Genomic DNA, 19,352 nt, shown 5'->3' on the forward strand with positions numbered 1-19,352 from the left:
TCCCAAGAACGTCATGAAGTCGTCATGATGCCCTCATGATGAAAACTCACAGAACATGACTAGTTTTTACACAATAAGGTTAATTTCTAAAGCTTGACATTGTTCATTATATGCTACAGAAATGAGGGTATTATAAAAAACAAGTTCCAAAGGCATCTTCCGTTCATATCGATTTGGCTAATTCATTGATTTAATCCGGCATTAATTGATTTAATTTAGCATATAACTTGTTGGATCCCTTCCAAAAGACGGATTTCAAGGTCAAATCTTTTTTTCATATGCTCAGCCCCTACGGGCTCTTGTTTCCCTTTGAAGAGAATTTGGAGAAACAAGCCTCTTTCGAGAGTGGCTTTCTTTGTTTGGACAGCAAAGTTAGGAAAGATTTTGACTCTAGATAACCCTAGAAAGAAGCACGCAATAGTGGATTGATGTTGCATGTGCAAGAGGGTGGAGAATCCATCAAACACCTTCTGCTCCACTGTGAAGTAGCTAGAGATTTGTGGGTATCAGTTTTTCATCTTTTTGAGATAGGGTGGCATGCCCCAATGATTGGTCGAGTTGTTAGTTAGTTGGAGAGGCCAGTTTGGTAGCCACCATGTTATAGAAGCCTGAAGGATGGTTCCTCTATATTTGAAGTGGTGCATTTGGAGAGAACACGATGCTAAAAATTTTGAAGATTGTAAGAGAACGTTGATAGTGTTAAAAGCTATGTTCTTCAAAACTCTATGGGTGGATGGCTGCTCTTCACAACTCTCACTTTTCTAATTTTCCCAAAAAAATTTATTTGTGCTCTTCCTCTACTTTTTAATTGAGTGTCTATCTTGTATACTCTTTGTGTACTTAGATTGCGTCATTTACAACATAAATGACAACTTATTAAAAGAAAAAAAATCTTCCCATAAAAGCCTGTATCTAGTCTAGCTGAGCCATGGTTTACAACATAAATGACAACTTCACTCAAGGACCACACACCTGTATTTTTCACCAGAAAAGCAAGATCTATATCATCTATGGAAACAATAAAGTGAAGAGAAATGTAGTACAAAATAATTAAATTACATACCAGACCGGTATGGGGAAAAGGAACTAATAACTATGGAGCTATGTAACCAATCTCAAACTAGCCCAAAGAGCAAATTAAGCAGGAATGGCATTTTAAGTTGGGGGGCCGAGCTAGAAGTTAGATTTGGTGAGAGATTCACGCCCCTTAAGTGAGCGAGGTAAATTGTCAAGCCTATTTAGTAAAGAAAAAAATCTGCAATAATCTTTTGCTTTAAAATTAACTGTGGACTTTTTTAAGGATAAGTTACATATGCAAACAACGAGTCTTGAACCTACAACCTCACTCTCCGCCTTGTTCTTACAAGGGGAAAAGATGCCATTTGAGCTAGAGCTCATATACAAAAATTTACTTTGAACTTTGCAAAACTCATCCTTAAAGTTCTCAGTTAACTCATACAAAATTGGTCACTGAGTGCTTTCAGCTAAATATTAAAAGATCAATGAGCCTTGGGCCTGTAGTCTTGAACTCTGAAATAGGCCATAACCTTTAAACGCTCCAAGGAAGCCCCCCACTTCTTTTTTTTTGTTTGGGGGGGTGGGGGAGGAGAGAAAGAGAGCTATCATGTTTTAAACAGTAATGTAATTGTGGATTATTTGTTTTATGTAAGAACGTATATACACACTTGAGGGATCCTGAAGTAATATTCATAGCTTGCACATATTATGGTGCATGCAAAAGCAATGACTTAATCGTCTTTCATGACGAATGAACTCTAATAAGAAGTTAAAAGGTTTCCATATCCTTTATCTTCAGTCCTTCCTAATATGAATTACATTATCCAACTTATTTATAAAATGTTTTATGTACAACACTTTTTTTTTGCAAGATAAATGAAAAAAAAAAAAAAAACTTGTGACAATGCATGCAATACGACGGTATACTTCCATAATGGGTCAATCTCAAGATAATCCGTTGGCACTAATCAAGGATGAATAGAGTGTTCCCATGCAAGAAATGGGGGATTAATGAGAGAATTTTTCTGATGACCACATAATGTTAATTGAGAATGTTATTTAGAAATCTTTCAATAAAATCATTCCAAGGGCTCAAAATTAAGATGGACAATGAAAAGGAAAGAAGATAAAGGTGAATCAAGTTCAAGAAACATAGCAAATTATACATTACGAGAACTTGTTCAATGATGTTGGGTGTGGTTATGTGTATTTTTGATATAGGACAATATTTACCTTTATTTTCGGTAAAAACGAAAATAAAGAAAATATCAAAAATAATATTGGAACAGCGCCCCTTGATCCGAATTTTACTCGTTCTCAAACAATGGAAGTATAAAAGGAAAGATTGCCACGATTCCCTTTGATTATCAATTTTATATTAGGACTTTATTTCCTTTCTTTAATAGGGTTAGATTTGCTTTAATTATTTTCATTTCCTTATTAGGATTAGGTTTACTATTGCTACTAGGATTAGGTTTACTATTACTGCTAGGATTAGATTTACTTTCTCTGCAAGTATTTTTCTTCTATAAATAGGCTAGCTTATTACGTAAAACTAACTCATTGAATTATTATCAAATCAGAGAAGTTTCTCTTAAATACTCTGTGGAGTTTTATTTTTCTTTTACTCTGTAGGCTTTTTTTTTATCTTTTTGGGTAGAAGACGAAGACACTTCTCCTTACAGAATCAAAGACGCTGCTCTTTGATTAGTTACCTTAATCTTCCGCTACGTCAGTTGGTATCAAAGTAGGCTTTATCCTGATCATGGCCAATCAGTGCAATGGTGGCAAACTTCTCCAACAATGCCGCTTGTGGGGGAGGGACTCTTTCGAGAGCCAAATTCATGGAGTATCCGAGCCGGCGTTATCCGGATTCAATGGCCAACTTATACTACAACAACTTCTATAACAACGCCGTTTGTGAGAGAGATGTTTCAAGATCCGACTATCAGCAATACATCAAGCGAAAAGAGGCTCCTTTGATGGCCAAATTCCAAGAGCTCCGGCAGACTGCACAGATGATGCAACAGGAGATCCGCCAGTTGAGGGAGACGTTTGAACGCATGCAGATGGGTTTCTTTTGGAATCATAGAAACATTGATGTAAGTCACATTCGACCTGTTCGTAACTATATTCATAAATCTCCAAATAGGTACTCCGCCTATGAAGAGAATATTAATTATGGTGGAAAGGATGTGGATGTTGTTAAATTGGTTGAAAAAGTGGATTTGCCGTCAGATAAACAATTTGTGCAGCAACAACTATTTGTTCCAACGACTATACCAGTGGAAGAACAACTATCACCTCCTCCACCACAGGTGCAACTCATCACGATCACCACAAAAATTGACGATTATTTTAAAGAAAACGATGAAGTTGAAGATGATGTCCAAGAAGAAATCGTTGGAGGAATTTTTGTGAAAATAGGCGAAAAGGAAAAATCGTGTCTTGATTCTATCTATGTAGATTTCTCCAAGTACTTTTCTTTAGAGGAGCCGCATGTGCCATGTCCCAAAGAAAACTCAAGGACGCGTTTTTTTCAAGTGGGGGTGTCTGATGTAGGACGATATTTACCGTTATTTTCGGTAAAAACGAAAATAAAGAAAATATCAAAAATAATATTGGAGCAACACCCCTTGATTAGAATTTTACTCGTTCTCAAACAATGGAAGTACAAAAGGAAAGATTACCACGATTCCCGCTGAATAGGATTAGGTTTACTATTGCTACTAGGATTAAGTTTACTTTCTTTACAAGTATTTCTCTTCTATAAATATGCTAGCTTATTATGTAAAACTAACTCATTGAATTGTTATCAAATCAGAGAAGTTTCTCTCAAATACTCTGCGGGCTTATTTTTATCTTTTTGGGTAGAAGACGAAGACGCTTCTCCTTGCAGAATCAAAGACACTGCTCTTTGGTTAGTTACCTTAGTTTTCCGCTACGTCAATTTTGTTAGGGGTAGTGCTCTAAAACCCAATTTGTTTTCTGTGATATTTCCTTGGATGATAAAATTGTTTATTTTCAGAGATAAATTAGAACAATGGGCATATCTTTATATACATGTGTGTGACATTTATGAATATGTAGTCCTTAAGTTGCATTTAATATGGTTTAGGTACGTTAATGAGATTATCACACAAAAGATCTAAGCCATAATAACTTGTGATTTATAAACCCTAGTTCATAGTCGGAGATGCAATTTGGCATTCCTTTTGATAAGACTATAACATATCAATCATAGTGATATCTTGATCATGGACGTGAAGACTTTTGATTGATATGTTGGTGTGGTTACAATACTAAACTGGACCATGTGAGCTTTTATTTTATAAACTATTGTCAGTTGAATAACTTAAACTCACGAATTCTTATAACACTGGCTCTTAATCTTAAGAGGAATGTGAACTCAAATATAAAGTGTAGGTGACTTCGATATATTTAGGAGTAAGATCCTATACAGTCAAAATATCAGTATGTTGGGTGGACATAGGTAGCATTGTGAGAACAAAACTCCTCAAGATGGAATCTATAATAATTTTGATTGAAATCAAAGAGATGTGAAATATCCTTAATTGGAATAGATCATTCTAAATCTCGGGCTTGAATACTTTAGTAAGGAGTTACTAAAATTAAATGTACTCAATGAAATGTGATTTCAAAAGTATGAGAATAATCAAGAGATTAAATCGAGGACTCAAAGATTAAGAGATAGTGAAATAAAGTGACAATAAATTTATTTTGACTTTAATTTCACAATGGATACTTCATAGAATGGTCAAATCCAATTATAAGAAGTCAAGGGAGTTCATGATTAACCAAAATAAATACTAGAGTACAACTGTAACGTTTTAGTAAACAAGTTGCAATTAAAGGTAACCTAGAACAAGCCATGAGATGACAAATGTCTTAGGCTCATAGGAGCAAGTTTTTTTTTTAGGTCCCTCCTTAAGCTAATAATTACCCCTTTGGGCTTGACCTAATTGAACAAGGAGTAGAACTCCTAGTAGGCATGTGAATTGGTGTTGGTGTAAGGCTTGGTTTCCAAGTCCTATTCTAACTAGGATTCACATGTCTATTTAAAGGATCTTGTCTATGAGAGCCAACACTCTTTAGTCACAAATCATAATTAAGGAGAAGATCCAAGAGGTGTTGAGAACAAATCCTAGATCCAAAGGCCATCCCAAATCCGTTATTAAAGTTCCACACACCAAGGTACGCAATTTCTTCAAGAATATAGTTGTTGTTTTTGTGCTTTGAAAAACCCCTCTTGGGTATTGTCTGCTACTATTTATGTGTTTGATTCACATATATGTTCCCAAAAAGTTTATGTCAAACTTATCAAGCCTTCAAATCCTGAATAAAGGGTGAAAGAAACTCTTTCAATTTAGCATATCAAAAACCATTATTGGGTTCCTATTATTTTCTCCAGATTCAGTGTGAAAACTAGTGAAATTGTCATCTTTTCCAATGTGATCATTAAGGAAATAAGTGCCTTATCCACCGAGAATCATCATTTTCAGTAGAACAAACTCCTGCACAAAATATATATCTTAAGAAAAGTTACAATAGTAAAGGCTAACAAAATATACCAAGTTCTTGCTTAAGACAGCCTGCTCAGCATTTGTAATCAAGGCCTACAAAGATAAAGGCGAATTTAGACTGAGTACTACTTGACAACATACTGTAAATATGCAAGAATACAAGGCATATGCAGAATACAACTTCGAAGGAAAAAAAATGAAAAAGTGTATGCATGGAAAAGAGAATATTTATATAGCCAGGATATATACTTTCATTATTATATTTGGGCCACATTCAACTAAGAAAGGATATTGACGTACGTATTCATTAAGAGAACCTTAACTAAAAAGATTATCATCTTCACAAAAGCGACTTACAATCAGGAGGCTTGTTAAAACAATTATATGTAGTAATTTTGTTCTGGATAGAAGAGGAAGAAAATGCTGAAGGGCATTCTCTTGGCAGTGATAAAATTATGAAGAGATAGGATCTAAGTAATGCTAACCTTCATGGCCACATATCTTTCTCGATAATAAATGGACAACCTTTAAGGGAAAAGAGTACATATGATCTACATAATCCCTATAGCATGGCCACATATATCTTTCTGGATACAGAATGGAAAACCTTTGTCTTGTGCACAAACAGGACACTGGACATCCCCTCTCCCTGTCATTACCATGCACAATAGCCCGTGGCATAAACTAGCAGTGGAACCAGCATCATCAGCATTAAGTCTAACTACCCTACTCCCCGCACAACCAAAATGAAAAATTAACCAGTTTTGTTTTCTTTTATTATCCTTTTCATATCATCAACTACCAATTTAGCTAATCTTATAGTAAATTACCTATAACCAAAAAAAAAAGGGGGAAACTAAATTTAACACCCCCACCATTGTATTTGCAATGCCCCACTACCACGCCTAAAATGACAAAAAATAAAAGAGAACCTATGATAAAAAATAAAAACAAAAAAACAAAAAAAAGGGCTAAAAAATTCAGAAAAACAAAAAAGAAATCCAAATTTTTTTTTTTTTCATTTTTTATTTATCTTAGGGTATTTTTGTCATTTTAGGCACCAAAAAAGCTTTGCATGCCCAGATCACTCAGTCTCACCCACCAAAATACTAGATGACTTATATATAAATAAAGTTACTGACATTGGATTCACAGGATCATTGCAACTGACTAGTACTACCTTTCTGATACGTTCTGGTTCAACTTGATCAACACATTGCAGCAAATTTTCTAATGTACCTGCCATTAGAAGCGAGGATATCTTAGTGATCAGAATTCAGAATTAAGAACGTTCTAGGACCAGAAGCAAAAGTAATTGAAAAGGGAACAAGTTAGAACATAATGAAAGACCGAACACCTGGGATTATTATGTTCAATGAGTTTGAACAATTGAGAAATACAATTTTAGAAGACTTTTATTTCTGGCAGGAGCTTAGGTGAAATCAGCAGCCAATAATTTAAGCTTAAAATTAATTAACATTTAACAAAATGCATGAAAGGGTTGATACCAGTAGTATTTAATGCTTCACTGGAAGGCAAGAAACAAGCGTCCAGGATAAGCATACTCCTTTCTGCTTGCATAGATTATGTATATTCTTTCATCAATAGCTGTAGGTAGTGAGGGAGAAACATCTGGGGATTGACACTTTTATGAACCTTGACCTTCTAGAATCTCATGTAGTAGAGTCTAGACAGGAAAAATCTGCTTTTCCTTGATTTGACTTACAGTAGAGGAAGTATGCTTTTAGTTAGGCAGGAACAATACATTAGGTCATTTGGTCACTGTCTGTTACCAGTTGGTCCTCGAGGCTTTGAAACTAAAATAAAATGAAAACCACTTGGTAAAAAAAAAACTAGTTTGCAAACATGCTAGATCTACATCCACTTTTGCAAATGTTGAAGCATTACTTCACCTACTTCATCAAATAATGATATAATTCACGCATTATACACTTGGTTTTCATATTTTCAAAAGAAATATAAGATGTGATATTAACGTACCATATTTAGTGATCAGATGGACTGCATGAACATTTCCAATTCCTTCGACTCCTGTAATTATAATATATTGATGTATCAAGCTCTGAAATTTCACACTCAATTAAATATCAGAAACAAGAAAAGAACGAAAAGAATATTTGTCTAGAAGTTATAAAATGGCTTCCATTCCAAGGATTCTAACAATTGTTTTCCTCAGCTCATTCAGACCAAGTGCCAAATGGAGACTAAGTATTTACCCAGATCATTTATTGAAAAAAAAAAATGACCACTATATTTCAAATTTGAAGGAATTCAACCTTCACGGTATATTTAAGTAGTACATCAAATTAAAGTCAGGAAAAACGAAGCATGACTGCATGAGCCCTTTCAGGAGCACCACTTCAAAGCAATGCAATAGAAAATGGTTTACCACATTTAATTAACCCAGTATCAAAGTTATTACCCTTTTTATTTCTCGTCTCAATCACAATGGTGGAGAATTGGGGCCTCTTTTGTACCCATATTTTCCAAGAAATATCGAATTCAATTTCCTTCAGAAAGGGTTTTCCACTCCCTATAGCAAGGGGAAAAAGAAAATTCCTTCAAAGTATAATCACTATAAAATATGTAAATCCAATTTTCAAAATGGCTTCCTTGATCAAGAAACAAAACGTATCAAAATTTCTTTTATTTTGTTTTATTTAGTAATATTATCTTCTATACTTGAACTACAAGTGTCAATTCCATGTTTTAACCAATTTCACACTATCACGAGTTAAAACCAGTCATGGGTTTGATAAGAACATGATTGAAAAAATCTGTGTAATTCTTCTGTAGTTCTGTGTACATCCTGTGCACATGACATTTCCGCTTTTTCTAACAAAATTTTCTTTAATTATCAACAAAAAAAAATGGAAGAACCCACGCCAATGACCTTAACTTAAAAGGACACCCCACCCCACCCCCCAAAAAACAAAAACCTGATAACAACAAGGTGGAAGATATGAACAAAAACCTGATAAGAACAAGGTGGAAGATATGGTCGAGTCGAAGACCCGGGTATATGTAACTTACAAAAAAAAAAAAAAAAAGAATTAAAAGAACCCACCTCTTTATCTTCAGGTTCTAGACTAAGGGCTCATTTCGTTCGCGGAATGCATATTCCATTAGAAAAGAGAATAGTTATTACCAGGAATAAAAGAGAATGAAATGGAATAACTAAAAGCCCAATGCTATTTATTATTATTATTATTATTATTATTATTATTTCAATTCATATTGAAAATTAAAAAAAAAAATTAAAATAAAATAAAATAAAGTGGGTTGCCTCTTCTGTGGGTGGCCAACCACCCATTTATTTATTTTTTATGTTTTTGGCTTCTTTTTTCTTTTTCAAGTTTAAAATAAAATAAAAAATACTACAGGTGTTTTTTAAAATAAGATAAAGCCAATGTCTCACAAGAAATGTGGAGTCTCACCACATAAAAGAGCAGTCACAATTCAGAAGAAAGAAAACATATTTCTTAATAGGGGAAAACGCACTTTACCCCCCTAAAGTTTCATGGGTTTTTCAATTTGAACCCCAAAGTTTAAAAATTAGCAATGTACCCCCTTTGAAGTTTCAAAAAGTTTCAATTTAAACCTCCCGTTAATATTTTCCGTCTAAATGGATGGAACTCGTCCCACGTGTACCTCACGTGACATATTAAGCTATTTTCTTCCAAATTCGCCCTCACTGCTAAACGACCCATTTTGCTCATTTCTGGGTACCTCAACTCCTCTCCCTCTCCTCCAAAAACTGAGCATTCAATCCTTCTTGACGAATTGGGTAGCAGAATAAATGGAACACCAAATTGCAAGGCCTCGGTCACCAAACCCTAGCCATAGTGAGTCAAGAAACCCCCAACCGATTCATACTAAACTAACTGAACGTTCTTGTAAGTATCGAATTCGACCCTAAACCCTAAAACGCCGTCTAAGCTCATGTTGTTGTCTGCAGCACTGAACTTGCTGCCGAACTCGTCCAACAATGGCCTAACGTTGTCTTGAGGCTTTACCGGATATAGGAGTAAAAGGAAAACACAGAGAGACGTGATTGTTTCTACCATGAGAGCCAAAAAGGAGTTCAGCTCTGTGAGGTTGTGAAAACTTAGGGGATTCAATCATTTTACTATGGCGGGTAAGCGGACATCAAAATACATGGATGCAAGAAAAAATTCGTACAACCCGTTTACCAATTTTTTAGCAGGGGATTATGGGCTTGAAAAATTTGATCAAATTGTGACAAAAGTGTACCCCAACAATCAAACGCACATTGCAAAGAACGAAGTTGATGAGTCTGTTAATGGGGTTTCTAGTTTGGAAAATGCAGAAGAACCAGATCAAAAGAGGTTTAAACCCGATGAGAAAAGAAATGAGAAAATCTCCAAAGATTCTTGCTCGGGTAGATACATTTATGTTCATCATCTTCCTCGCAGGTTCAATGAAGACATGCTCAGGCATTGCCGGTCACTTAGTAATTGGACTAATATGTGTCTTTTTACGGCAAACATGGGTCTTGATCCCTCCCTTGCAGATTCTAAGAGGGTATTCTCAAAGACTAGTTGGTTTGCGACAAACCAATTCGTCAAGAAGGATTGAATTGAATGATCGGTTTTTGGAGGAGAGTGAGGTATGAGTTGAGGTACCCAGAAATGAGCAAAACAGGTCGTTTAGTAGTGAGGGCAAAATTGGAAGAAAATAGCTAATATGTCACGTGAGGTGCACGTGGGACAAGTTTCATCCATTTAGACGAAAAATATCAACAGAGGGTTTAAATTGAAATTTCAAGGGTGTACATTGCCAATTTTTAAACTTTGGGGTTCAAATTGAAAAACTTCTGAAACTTAAGGGGGGGCAAAGTGCATTTTCCCCTTTTTAATATTATAATTTGTTTCCATAAGAGTACAAAGAGCATTTAAGTAGACACTGAAAATAAACCCTAACCCTAATTTGATGACTTTAGGCCAAGCCCATTATTGAATTGTAAAATAACACTGTAAACAATCACTTGAAACATAAATTAAATACTAATAAAGACCTAAATAAAATAAAACACCTAATGATGCAGGAACAAATAGTTAATTAGGTGTTTTCTTTTAGGGTTATTTCTCATTTTAATACCTAGGTTTGCCCCGACTTTATTTTTTTCCCACCTAGGTTTTAATTCATATCACAAATGGTATGACTTATGGGTAAATACCGATTTAGTACCTCCGTCACCATTCCGTCAAACAAACTAACAGACTGACGTGTACTAACAAAAACATGCCATGTGTCCTAACAACAAAAAAAAAAAAAAAATCAAAACTTCAAAAAAAATATATATATATATATATATATGGGGTGGCCGAGACACCCCAAACTTTTCTTTTTATTTTACTTTGGATTTTTTTAATTTTTTTTTGTTCGGACACATGGCATGCTTTCGTTAGGACACGTGTCAGTTCATTAGTTTGATTGACGGAATGGTAAGAGAGGTACTAAACTGGTATTTACTCATAAGTCAGATACCATCTGTGATATTAATTAAAACCTAGATGAGAAAAAATAAAGTCGTGTAAACCTAGGTAGTAGGTACTAAAAAGGTAATTAACCATTTTTATTTTATTTAGGCCTTTATTAGTATTTAATTTATGTTTTAAGTAATTGTTTAGAGTGTTATTTTACAATTCAATAAGGTTCGGCCCAAAGTCATCAGATTAGGGTTAGGGTTTATTTTAAGTGTCTATTTAAACGCTCTTTGTACTCTTATGGTGACAAATTATAATATTAAAAAATATGTTTTCTTTCTTCTGAATTGTGACTACTGTTTTATGTGATGAGACTCCACATTCCTTGTGAGACACCAACTTTATCTGGTTGCTGAGACACCAATCCTTTATCTTTATTTTGTTCTTGATTCATCCTGCGTCAACGCCAATCCTCTATCTTAATTTTGTTCTTGATTCGTTCTACGTCAATTTGATATTAGAGCTTTGATACCAAATTGACAGAGCAAATCAAGAACAAAAATAAAAATAAAAGATTAGCGTCTCACCAACCAGATAAATCTAGAGTCTTACAAGGAATGTGGAGTCTCACCACATAAAAGAACAGTCACAACTCTCATAGAAGAAAACATTTTTTTCTTCAATATCATCATTTGTCTCCATAAGAGTACAAATAGCATTTAAATAGACACTGAAAATAAATCCTAACCCTAACTTGATGACTTTGGGCCAAGCCCATTATTGAATTGTAAAATAACACTGGAAACAATTACTTAAAACATACATAAATTAAATACTGATAAACTAATAAAGACCTAAATAAAATAAAATATCGAATTAACTATTTCTTCTTTCATCACAAAGATAATAAAAAAATTATTAAAAGTTTCAAATTAGAGGAGGTGGCTCGATAATAATTTACAAAGAGAATCACAAAATAACCTGGAATGTTGTCGGACTTGTCCCCCACAAGTGAAATCACATCAACAAATTGAAAAGGTTTCAAAGCTCCATATTTTTCAGCAAAATCCTCCATTCCAAATGAAACCATCCTGAGTAAGCAAACCATGTAAGTTATGACCCAAATCCTTTGACGCAAAGAATATAATTAGAAGAATTAGGTTGAGCAGAAAGCACAATGCACTCACGCACAAAAAGAATGGAATCAAAACAAAAAAAAATGAATACTTCTAATTAACTTTCATTCTCCATAGTTATTCATCAGTTCTTTTTCATCCTACTTTTAAATATTTCATGTGATTTGTCAAACAAATAAATAAAATATACATTTTAAAATGAACAAACTGTTAAATCCCCACTGAACTGAAAGCTTAAATTATAATAAATTATGAATTTAATCATTTAATTAATATTTTAATACTCTTCCACACTATTCACTTAGACATCTGCTTGGCTAGCTCCATTAGTGATTAGTTTTTATGAGTTTCTTATTCTTTTCTCTCCTTCTAACTAGGTGCTCTCTTTATATACTCCCTGTGTAATAAGGTTACGCTCCTCTGTGATTTTGATTTATGCAACATTACTTATCAAAAAAAATATATATATCATTTATTCAAAAAATTTAAGCCGATAAGAAATGATGAATTTAGTTATATAATTTCACAAAAAAAAAATATATATTCATTTTAAAATGAGCAAACAAGCATATTTGCATAAACAATCCATAGTACCTCTTATAGTAATTGTTGATGCTTCCGAATTGTACAAATAGATACTTCAATTTTGGAATTATTTAAAATTGTCAAAACTTGGTAATAAGTTATTAAAATTGGTTTCAAATTACAAATAGTGTGAACACTAAATGCATAAGATTCCGTATCGTTTTGTGTAGGTTATATTACCAAGTATGTATATGCATATTGTTAGAAGCTTCTATACAACATTACAAAAATGTATACTAATAGCCATTATTAATCCTGAAGATCATAAAACAACAAGAAGTATCAAGTGCCACACAACTTATAGGACTGGAAAAAAGAAAAGAAGGACGTGTGTAAAAATTTACTACCCAGAAATGGGAAGATTCCAAGTAATGAGATTAACAGACAATAGCACTACAAAAATGTGGACATATATTTGTCACACTTACTCAAAGCCACGGGGAGCAATTCGTAGAAGACGTAATGAAGGAGATAGGATCTGGAAAAAGTCTTTGTCCGGGGACACAACTCGTACCTGTCACAAAGACAACGCAATCAATAGCGACTTAAAGAATTAGACATATGATATACTTCAGCAAAGAAATATTTAGGCCATTTTGTTGCTTATCACTTCAAACTGCTACTCCCCATCATAACATTGTAAACTAGGATTATAATATTTCCAATTGCTTTTAACTCACAGCCAAAGTATTTCATTTTGTTTCCTTGATGACAGGTGGGACACTTCATAACAAACCTAACTAGGAATTTTACTTCTTGGTCCAAAAAAAAAAAAATTGTTCTCAACAAATTATCAACCTCGGACAAATCAAAACAGTTACTACAGGACGAATATTATTAATGTTTTAAGAAACTTTTCCATGTTTATCAAATATAGCTTCATATTATCACCTTGTACCCATCATCAACACTCCTTGCCGCCAATGTTCCAATCACATCATCAGCTTCTACACCAGGTACCTGCCTTTGAGTAAACCCATGATCAATAGCCACAACTTATTAGGGTCAAGTAGCTGTATATATCTGTAATACACAGCTATTACCTCAATGACGTTTATGGACATAGCCTTGATTGATGCTTTCAAGTATTGAAGTCCTTGAACAATAGTGTCAGGTGTAGGAGGGCGGTTGCTCTTGTAAGCGGGATATAAAGTGTGGCGAAAGTTCAGGCCTTCAAAAAAATGAAATCAAAAGTGAACAAAAAGAACATAAAATATACATGTCAGTTCTAAGAGGAGCTTACATACACAGATGTATTTCCTAGGCAGCCCTGGTTAGAATTGTAAATTTTAAAACTAAATCAATATTAAACACCACAATTGCCATTACATTACGGAATAAATTTATTCAACTAAATTCACTAGAAGGAGAACAGAAGGGAAGCAAAAAATTCACAGATAAACCATAGCCAATCAATTTAACAAAATCTATTACCCTTGTCAAGATTATTGTATTTCAAAAAAGAGAAGCTATATATATATATATATATGAACAAACACAATATTCTGTACTGTAGAACCTCACCATAAAACAACTCATAAGAACACCTCACCACCTTCTAGAATAGGGACATTTGTCCCTTTCTTATAAATATCATATAAGCTCCAACTTGAAACAAAGGAACTATTATTGACACAAAGACTTTGTAAGCAACACTGCTAGTTGGTCTTCAAGCTAAAATACCACCAAACTGGTAGAGAAGCAAGAAGAACTAGCCAAAAATACCACAAAACTGGCTGGAAAACCGTTGAACTGGCCAAAAAACAAACTAAACCGCCTAGAAAACATGGAACCAAATTAAATATTACCAAAACAGCAGAAAACTTCACTATATCAGCCAAAAAATGAACTGAACTAGCTGTAGCAACGCTGAACCGATCAAAATGAACCTGTACCGGCCACAACACCACTTAAACGAGTCAAAGAAGAACAAAACAGGCCAAAACCTATCAAAACTGACATCAGCCAAAAACAGCGCCAGCAACTACCAAAACCGGCTGAACAGAACCAGAAACCACCAAACTGACTGAAGATGAAGAAAAACACCAACACCGGTTGAAACTCCCTGAAAAACACCAACACCAGTCAAAACTCGCTAGAAAATACCAAAACCACTGGAAAAACACCAAATCCAGTCAAACCTCACCAGAGAACACAAACACCAGCCAAATTTCTGCTGCTGGATGCTACTTCCTGCCGAATTGGCGGAAATAACCACTATTGTAGTAGTACTTCTTGCCAAAAGGATGGAAAGCGCTAAGTCTGATTACGAATCAACGAATGGCGGGGCAACGTCAATTCATGTCACTCCCTCTGGATGGTACTTCATACCGAATTGGCGGGAATAACCACAATTGTAGTAGTACTTCTTGACAAAAGGATGGAAAGTGCTATGTATGGATTTACGAATCAGCGAATGGCGGGTCGATGTTGATTCATGTCACTCCCTCTGGTGGGGTTCTCCCAAAATCTCGCTATATGATAAAAACAACGAGAATCTATTCTGTATTCGGTAGAGAATAGCGGCAGAGCTATCTATCTAGCCTCAGCTCAGCGATTAGAAGCAAGATTCCATCAGCTATTACATAGCCTTGCTGTTTTATTTTCCAGAAACTAAAGGAGCAAGATCTACCTACAAAATATCCAATCTAAGACCTTCTTTTTCCTTCCTTATCTACGAGAACTTTAGGAAAGCTTGGAAATTTGTTGCTATCTGATACAATAATGAATCATTGGTTTAACTGAATAACTAAATAAATAGATAGACCTTTCTCTTCGCCTCTCATGTCAACGGATTACATTATTAAAGCTAACACTCACCCCTATCTCTAAGGGGACGAAGCACTTCACTCGCAAGGGAATGGGATTCATACACTTGCATTCCTGCAAGTACTACAAAAAGGCCCGATCAAACTTACTTAGGCAGAATTTCATGTTTCACGCCCTAATAGAGGTCTGAAACAAGCCCTTTCGTTAAGTTGAGTCGGGCTTTACGCTTTTCGTGCAACTATCAAAGCTAGAGCGCATGCCCAGGCAACAGAATCGCCTTTATTCCGAAGGTCTAGCAAGTTACTATTTTTTCAAAGGCGGTTCTTTTCTTTCCCCGGACCGATGACTCCCCTGTTCAGTGCTACTAACTATTATAGGACGATAGTCCTTTTCACTAGTAGGGGCTCCTTTCTTCAAGCTCCGCCCAACTAGTTGATTGTTGGTTTTATTCCTCACTATTGTATAGGTGAACTTGGTTCTGTTCAATTCTTAGGGAGAAGAAGGATCCACTGGGATGAATGGGAAGACTGGACTAAATAAAAAAATAAAAAATCGATGCTAGGTTCACTTGGATTCGGCTTGACCCAGGTAGAATCTGGGTTGACCCGATTTTAAGAACAAACCTGGTTATGAGACAAGCCCACGTTGACTTGGCCAGACTGGGCTGCACTTGAGTGTGCTGGCTTGAAAATAAAACTAGAATAAAATGACATGGAAAAAAATTAAACCGAGCCAAGAGATATTCCTATTCCAGAGTGGGAATAGTGTGCACTTGTAACCAAACACCAGCCTTTATCTTCGAGTCCTGCCAGAGAATCTATACTGGCAACCAAACGACTCCGACAACCACCACAGCACAAACAGACAGCTCTGGGGAAGAAATCTATGTAAAATGAAAACCACTATGGGGATGACAACCACCCAGTCACCAAAAACCACTGCAGGAAATCGACAGAGTTCATGGTGCATCACCGTTAATGCAGCTCAACTACCAACAGTGAATAAGATACCGTGTTCTGTCACCAAAGATTCATATTAGTAAATCAAATTATCAAGGATCACGTGTGTGATTGCAACATGAAGATCATTGAAGTATGAAGTCCAATGGTGTTAGGAGTATTTTGTTATCATGTGTCTTTAGCTTTTAGTTGCTTTATTTATTGGTTATTCTATTCAAAATCCAACAGATGTTGCTTTGATCGAATCCAACTCTGTTTATTTTATTTACTTTAATATAGGTATGTCTAATAAGTTGGTAGCCTTGTAAAAAGGTGATGTAACGTAGTGATTATTTATCAATGAATGAAGTATTTTATTAAAGCTCACTGTTGAGACAAAATTTATCTTTTTGAAGTGTGACTCATCTTTCTTTTAGTGGTAAGATTCTACCACATCTATTGCTGACTAGTGAGACTCTGTGGTATGCCATTTTTAGTCGCTTTGGGATGACTTGGGTGATGCCTAGACGGGTATTTGATTTGCTAGCCTGTTGGGAGGCGGATGAGTGTTGTGGTGTAGAAGATGGTGCCTACGTGTCTTTTTTGGGGTTTATGACAGGAAAGAAACAATAGGTGCTTTGAGGACATGGAGAGGTCTTTGGAAGACATTTTCTCCTCTTATTTTTACACTTTGTATCTTTAGACTGTGACACATCTGTCCCCGTTGTTGATTAGTTATGATGATTTCTTTGCTTGCTTTTCTTTTTCTAGTTAAGTGACCCTTTTGTATACTCCATATGTACCTTGAGGCGCCTTACGCTTTTAATAGGACTGGTTATTACTTATAAAAAAAATAAAATAAAATAAAAAGGCTTTCTATTTGTTATTATGTTCACAGTCCAACAAATGTTGCTCTGTTCAAATTCAGCTCTGTTTATGTTATTTACATTAATGTAAGTTTGTCTAACAAGCTAGTAGCCTTCTTAAAGGTTATGTAACTTGGTGATTATTTATCAATGAATGAAGTATTTTATTAAAGCTCACTATTGAGACGAAATTTCTCTTTTTGAAGTCTGACTCATCTTTCTTTTAATGGTGAGATTCTACCACATCTATTGTTGACTAGTGAGACTCTGTTCAACATGGAATCTATCTATCTTCTCTTGTTCTTCTTTTGTCCGATGTCATCACCCCTACAATCATGGTTGATTGCCAATACAACACATAAACGACAAATCATAAACAACAAAAGACTGCCATGACAGCAACCAAGCACGGAAACCCAACACAATCCGTGACAAATTTTTTTTCCAATCACCCCACCCAGCTGACCACCATATTGATAGAATATGGTCATCTCCATTTCAAGTAAAATAGAGAAAAATCCTTTCATAATCCAAATTTTGTTTTGATACATCTAACAGTGTCTATGGTACTACATCATTTAAAAATTTTAAATGACATAGCACGATGTACACCATATGGCAATATATTTATATACCATTAGATCTACGAAATCTAATCTAGAATATAAAATGATTTATCTCCATTTTACTCGAAATAAAGAGGATCCTGATCCTGATCCATGGAGAATATCCTAATCCCATATAGATGGCCAAACAAGGGGGTGGCATATTTAAATTTAATGGCTTTGACACCATGTCAATGTTAGTGTATTTCACAAAAGAGAGGTCGGGATTTTTGGCCTCATTATTCATTGATAGTGTTAAAATATTAATTAAATGATTAAATTTACATGTTTCTATTAGCTTAAACTTTTTGAACAAGTGGTAGTTTAACATGGTATCAGAGCCAGAGGTCCTAAGTTCGAACCATGATTCACCCCATTTAAATTATCACGAGTTGAGTCTCACCTATTAAAAAGAGAGTTTGAGCCCACACGTGAAGGAAAGTACAAAATATTGATTAAATGATTAAATTTACCTCTTTTTATTAACTTAAGCTTTTGAGACAAGTGGTGGTTTATCAAAAAGAAAGATCCCCCCCCCCCCCCCCCCCCCCCCCCCACACACACACACACACACACACACACACACACACAACAGAGCAGTGACCAGATAGTGAAGGTTAAAATTGCCACACACACACATATATAACAAAGCAGATAGTGAGATACAGTATACAAATAGCCAAAATGTAAGTCACATGTCTTGTCACGTATTCACAACGTCATCAAAATTGAAAAGGGGACAAATAGAATGGGTCAAATTGAAAAGGGGCAGCCAAAATTCAAAATTGCAAAGTTTAAGGTTAAAATTGCCAAAATAAAAAATAAAAAATTTAGGACCAAATAGAAACTCCCCCTCTGAAGTCGAAGTGTAAAAATGTAGTTTACCCTATATTTCATAAACACAGAATATTCCCTTTTTATACTATAATCTCTAACAATCCACATGAGGGTCACCCATATTTTCAACTCAATCATTGTCCTTTTCGCTTTTCTAAATGAGATTATGATATCCTACTTTCTATAGATTGACGTATATTTTCAACTCAATCATGTAAAACAAAAAAAGTAAAACATACCTTTCGCCTTAACACTTTCTTTGCATGAATTATAGGTATGACCAAATGGAATTCCTGAAAAACAAGGTTTGTCCTATCAAAATTCTGCTTGAACGAACAGCTTCACATAAAGTTTTTGACAACCCATATAAATTAGCCGCTGTTTGGGGAAAGGGTACACAAAAGTCAATAACCAACTTTGAAAATCTTAACCTGAGATACAACCTCGATATCAACTACTAACAACGCAAGCACCCAAGCGAAGTTTCAGACTCATTAAGAAGATTACACCCATTCATTGGTCGCAATAAAAGAATCGTTTTGAATAAGACTATACTCATTAGGCAAGTTTGGAAATAAGAGCTC

The 19,352-nt window shown here is 35.0% G+C and overlaps 1 protein-coding gene and 1 pseudogene across 3 annotated transcripts in view; one reads left to right on the forward strand and one right to left on the reverse strand.

The window, feature by feature from the left end:
- LOC132174791 (5'-3' exonuclease family protein) overlaps positions 1-19,352 on the reverse strand; it is a 68,209-nt gene that overhangs the window by 11,007 nt on the left and 37,850 nt on the right. For 2 of the 3 annotated variants that reach the window (XM_059586473.2, XM_059586488.2), the window contains exons 7-14: positions 19,008-19,061; positions 13,797-13,924; positions 13,645-13,713; positions 13,182-13,267; positions 12,014-12,123; positions 7,563-7,613; positions 6,742-6,800; positions 5,610-5,654 (exon numbers count right to left, since the gene is read on the reverse strand). In XM_059586473.2, the coding sequence (XP_059442456.1) occupies positions 5,610-5,654; positions 6,742-6,800; positions 7,563-7,613; positions 12,014-12,123; positions 13,182-13,267; positions 13,645-13,713; positions 13,797-13,924; positions 19,008-19,061 (602 nt within the window). The remainder of the gene's footprint in view (positions 1-5,609; positions 5,655-6,741; positions 6,801-7,562; positions 7,614-12,013; positions 12,124-13,181; positions 13,268-13,644; positions 13,714-13,796; positions 13,925-19,007; positions 19,062-19,352) is intronic. The other variant, XM_059586497.2, reaches the window with a different exon arrangement.
- Positions 2,799-4,514, forward strand: LOC148587674 (uncharacterized; annotated as a pseudogene).

Source organism: Corylus avellana, chromosome 2, assembly GCF_965113065.1.
Source record: "Corylus avellana chromosome 2, dhCorAvel1.hap1.2, whole genome shotgun sequence".
Taxonomy (NCBI): domain Eukaryota; kingdom Viridiplantae; phylum Streptophyta; class Magnoliopsida; order Fagales; family Betulaceae; genus Corylus; species Corylus avellana.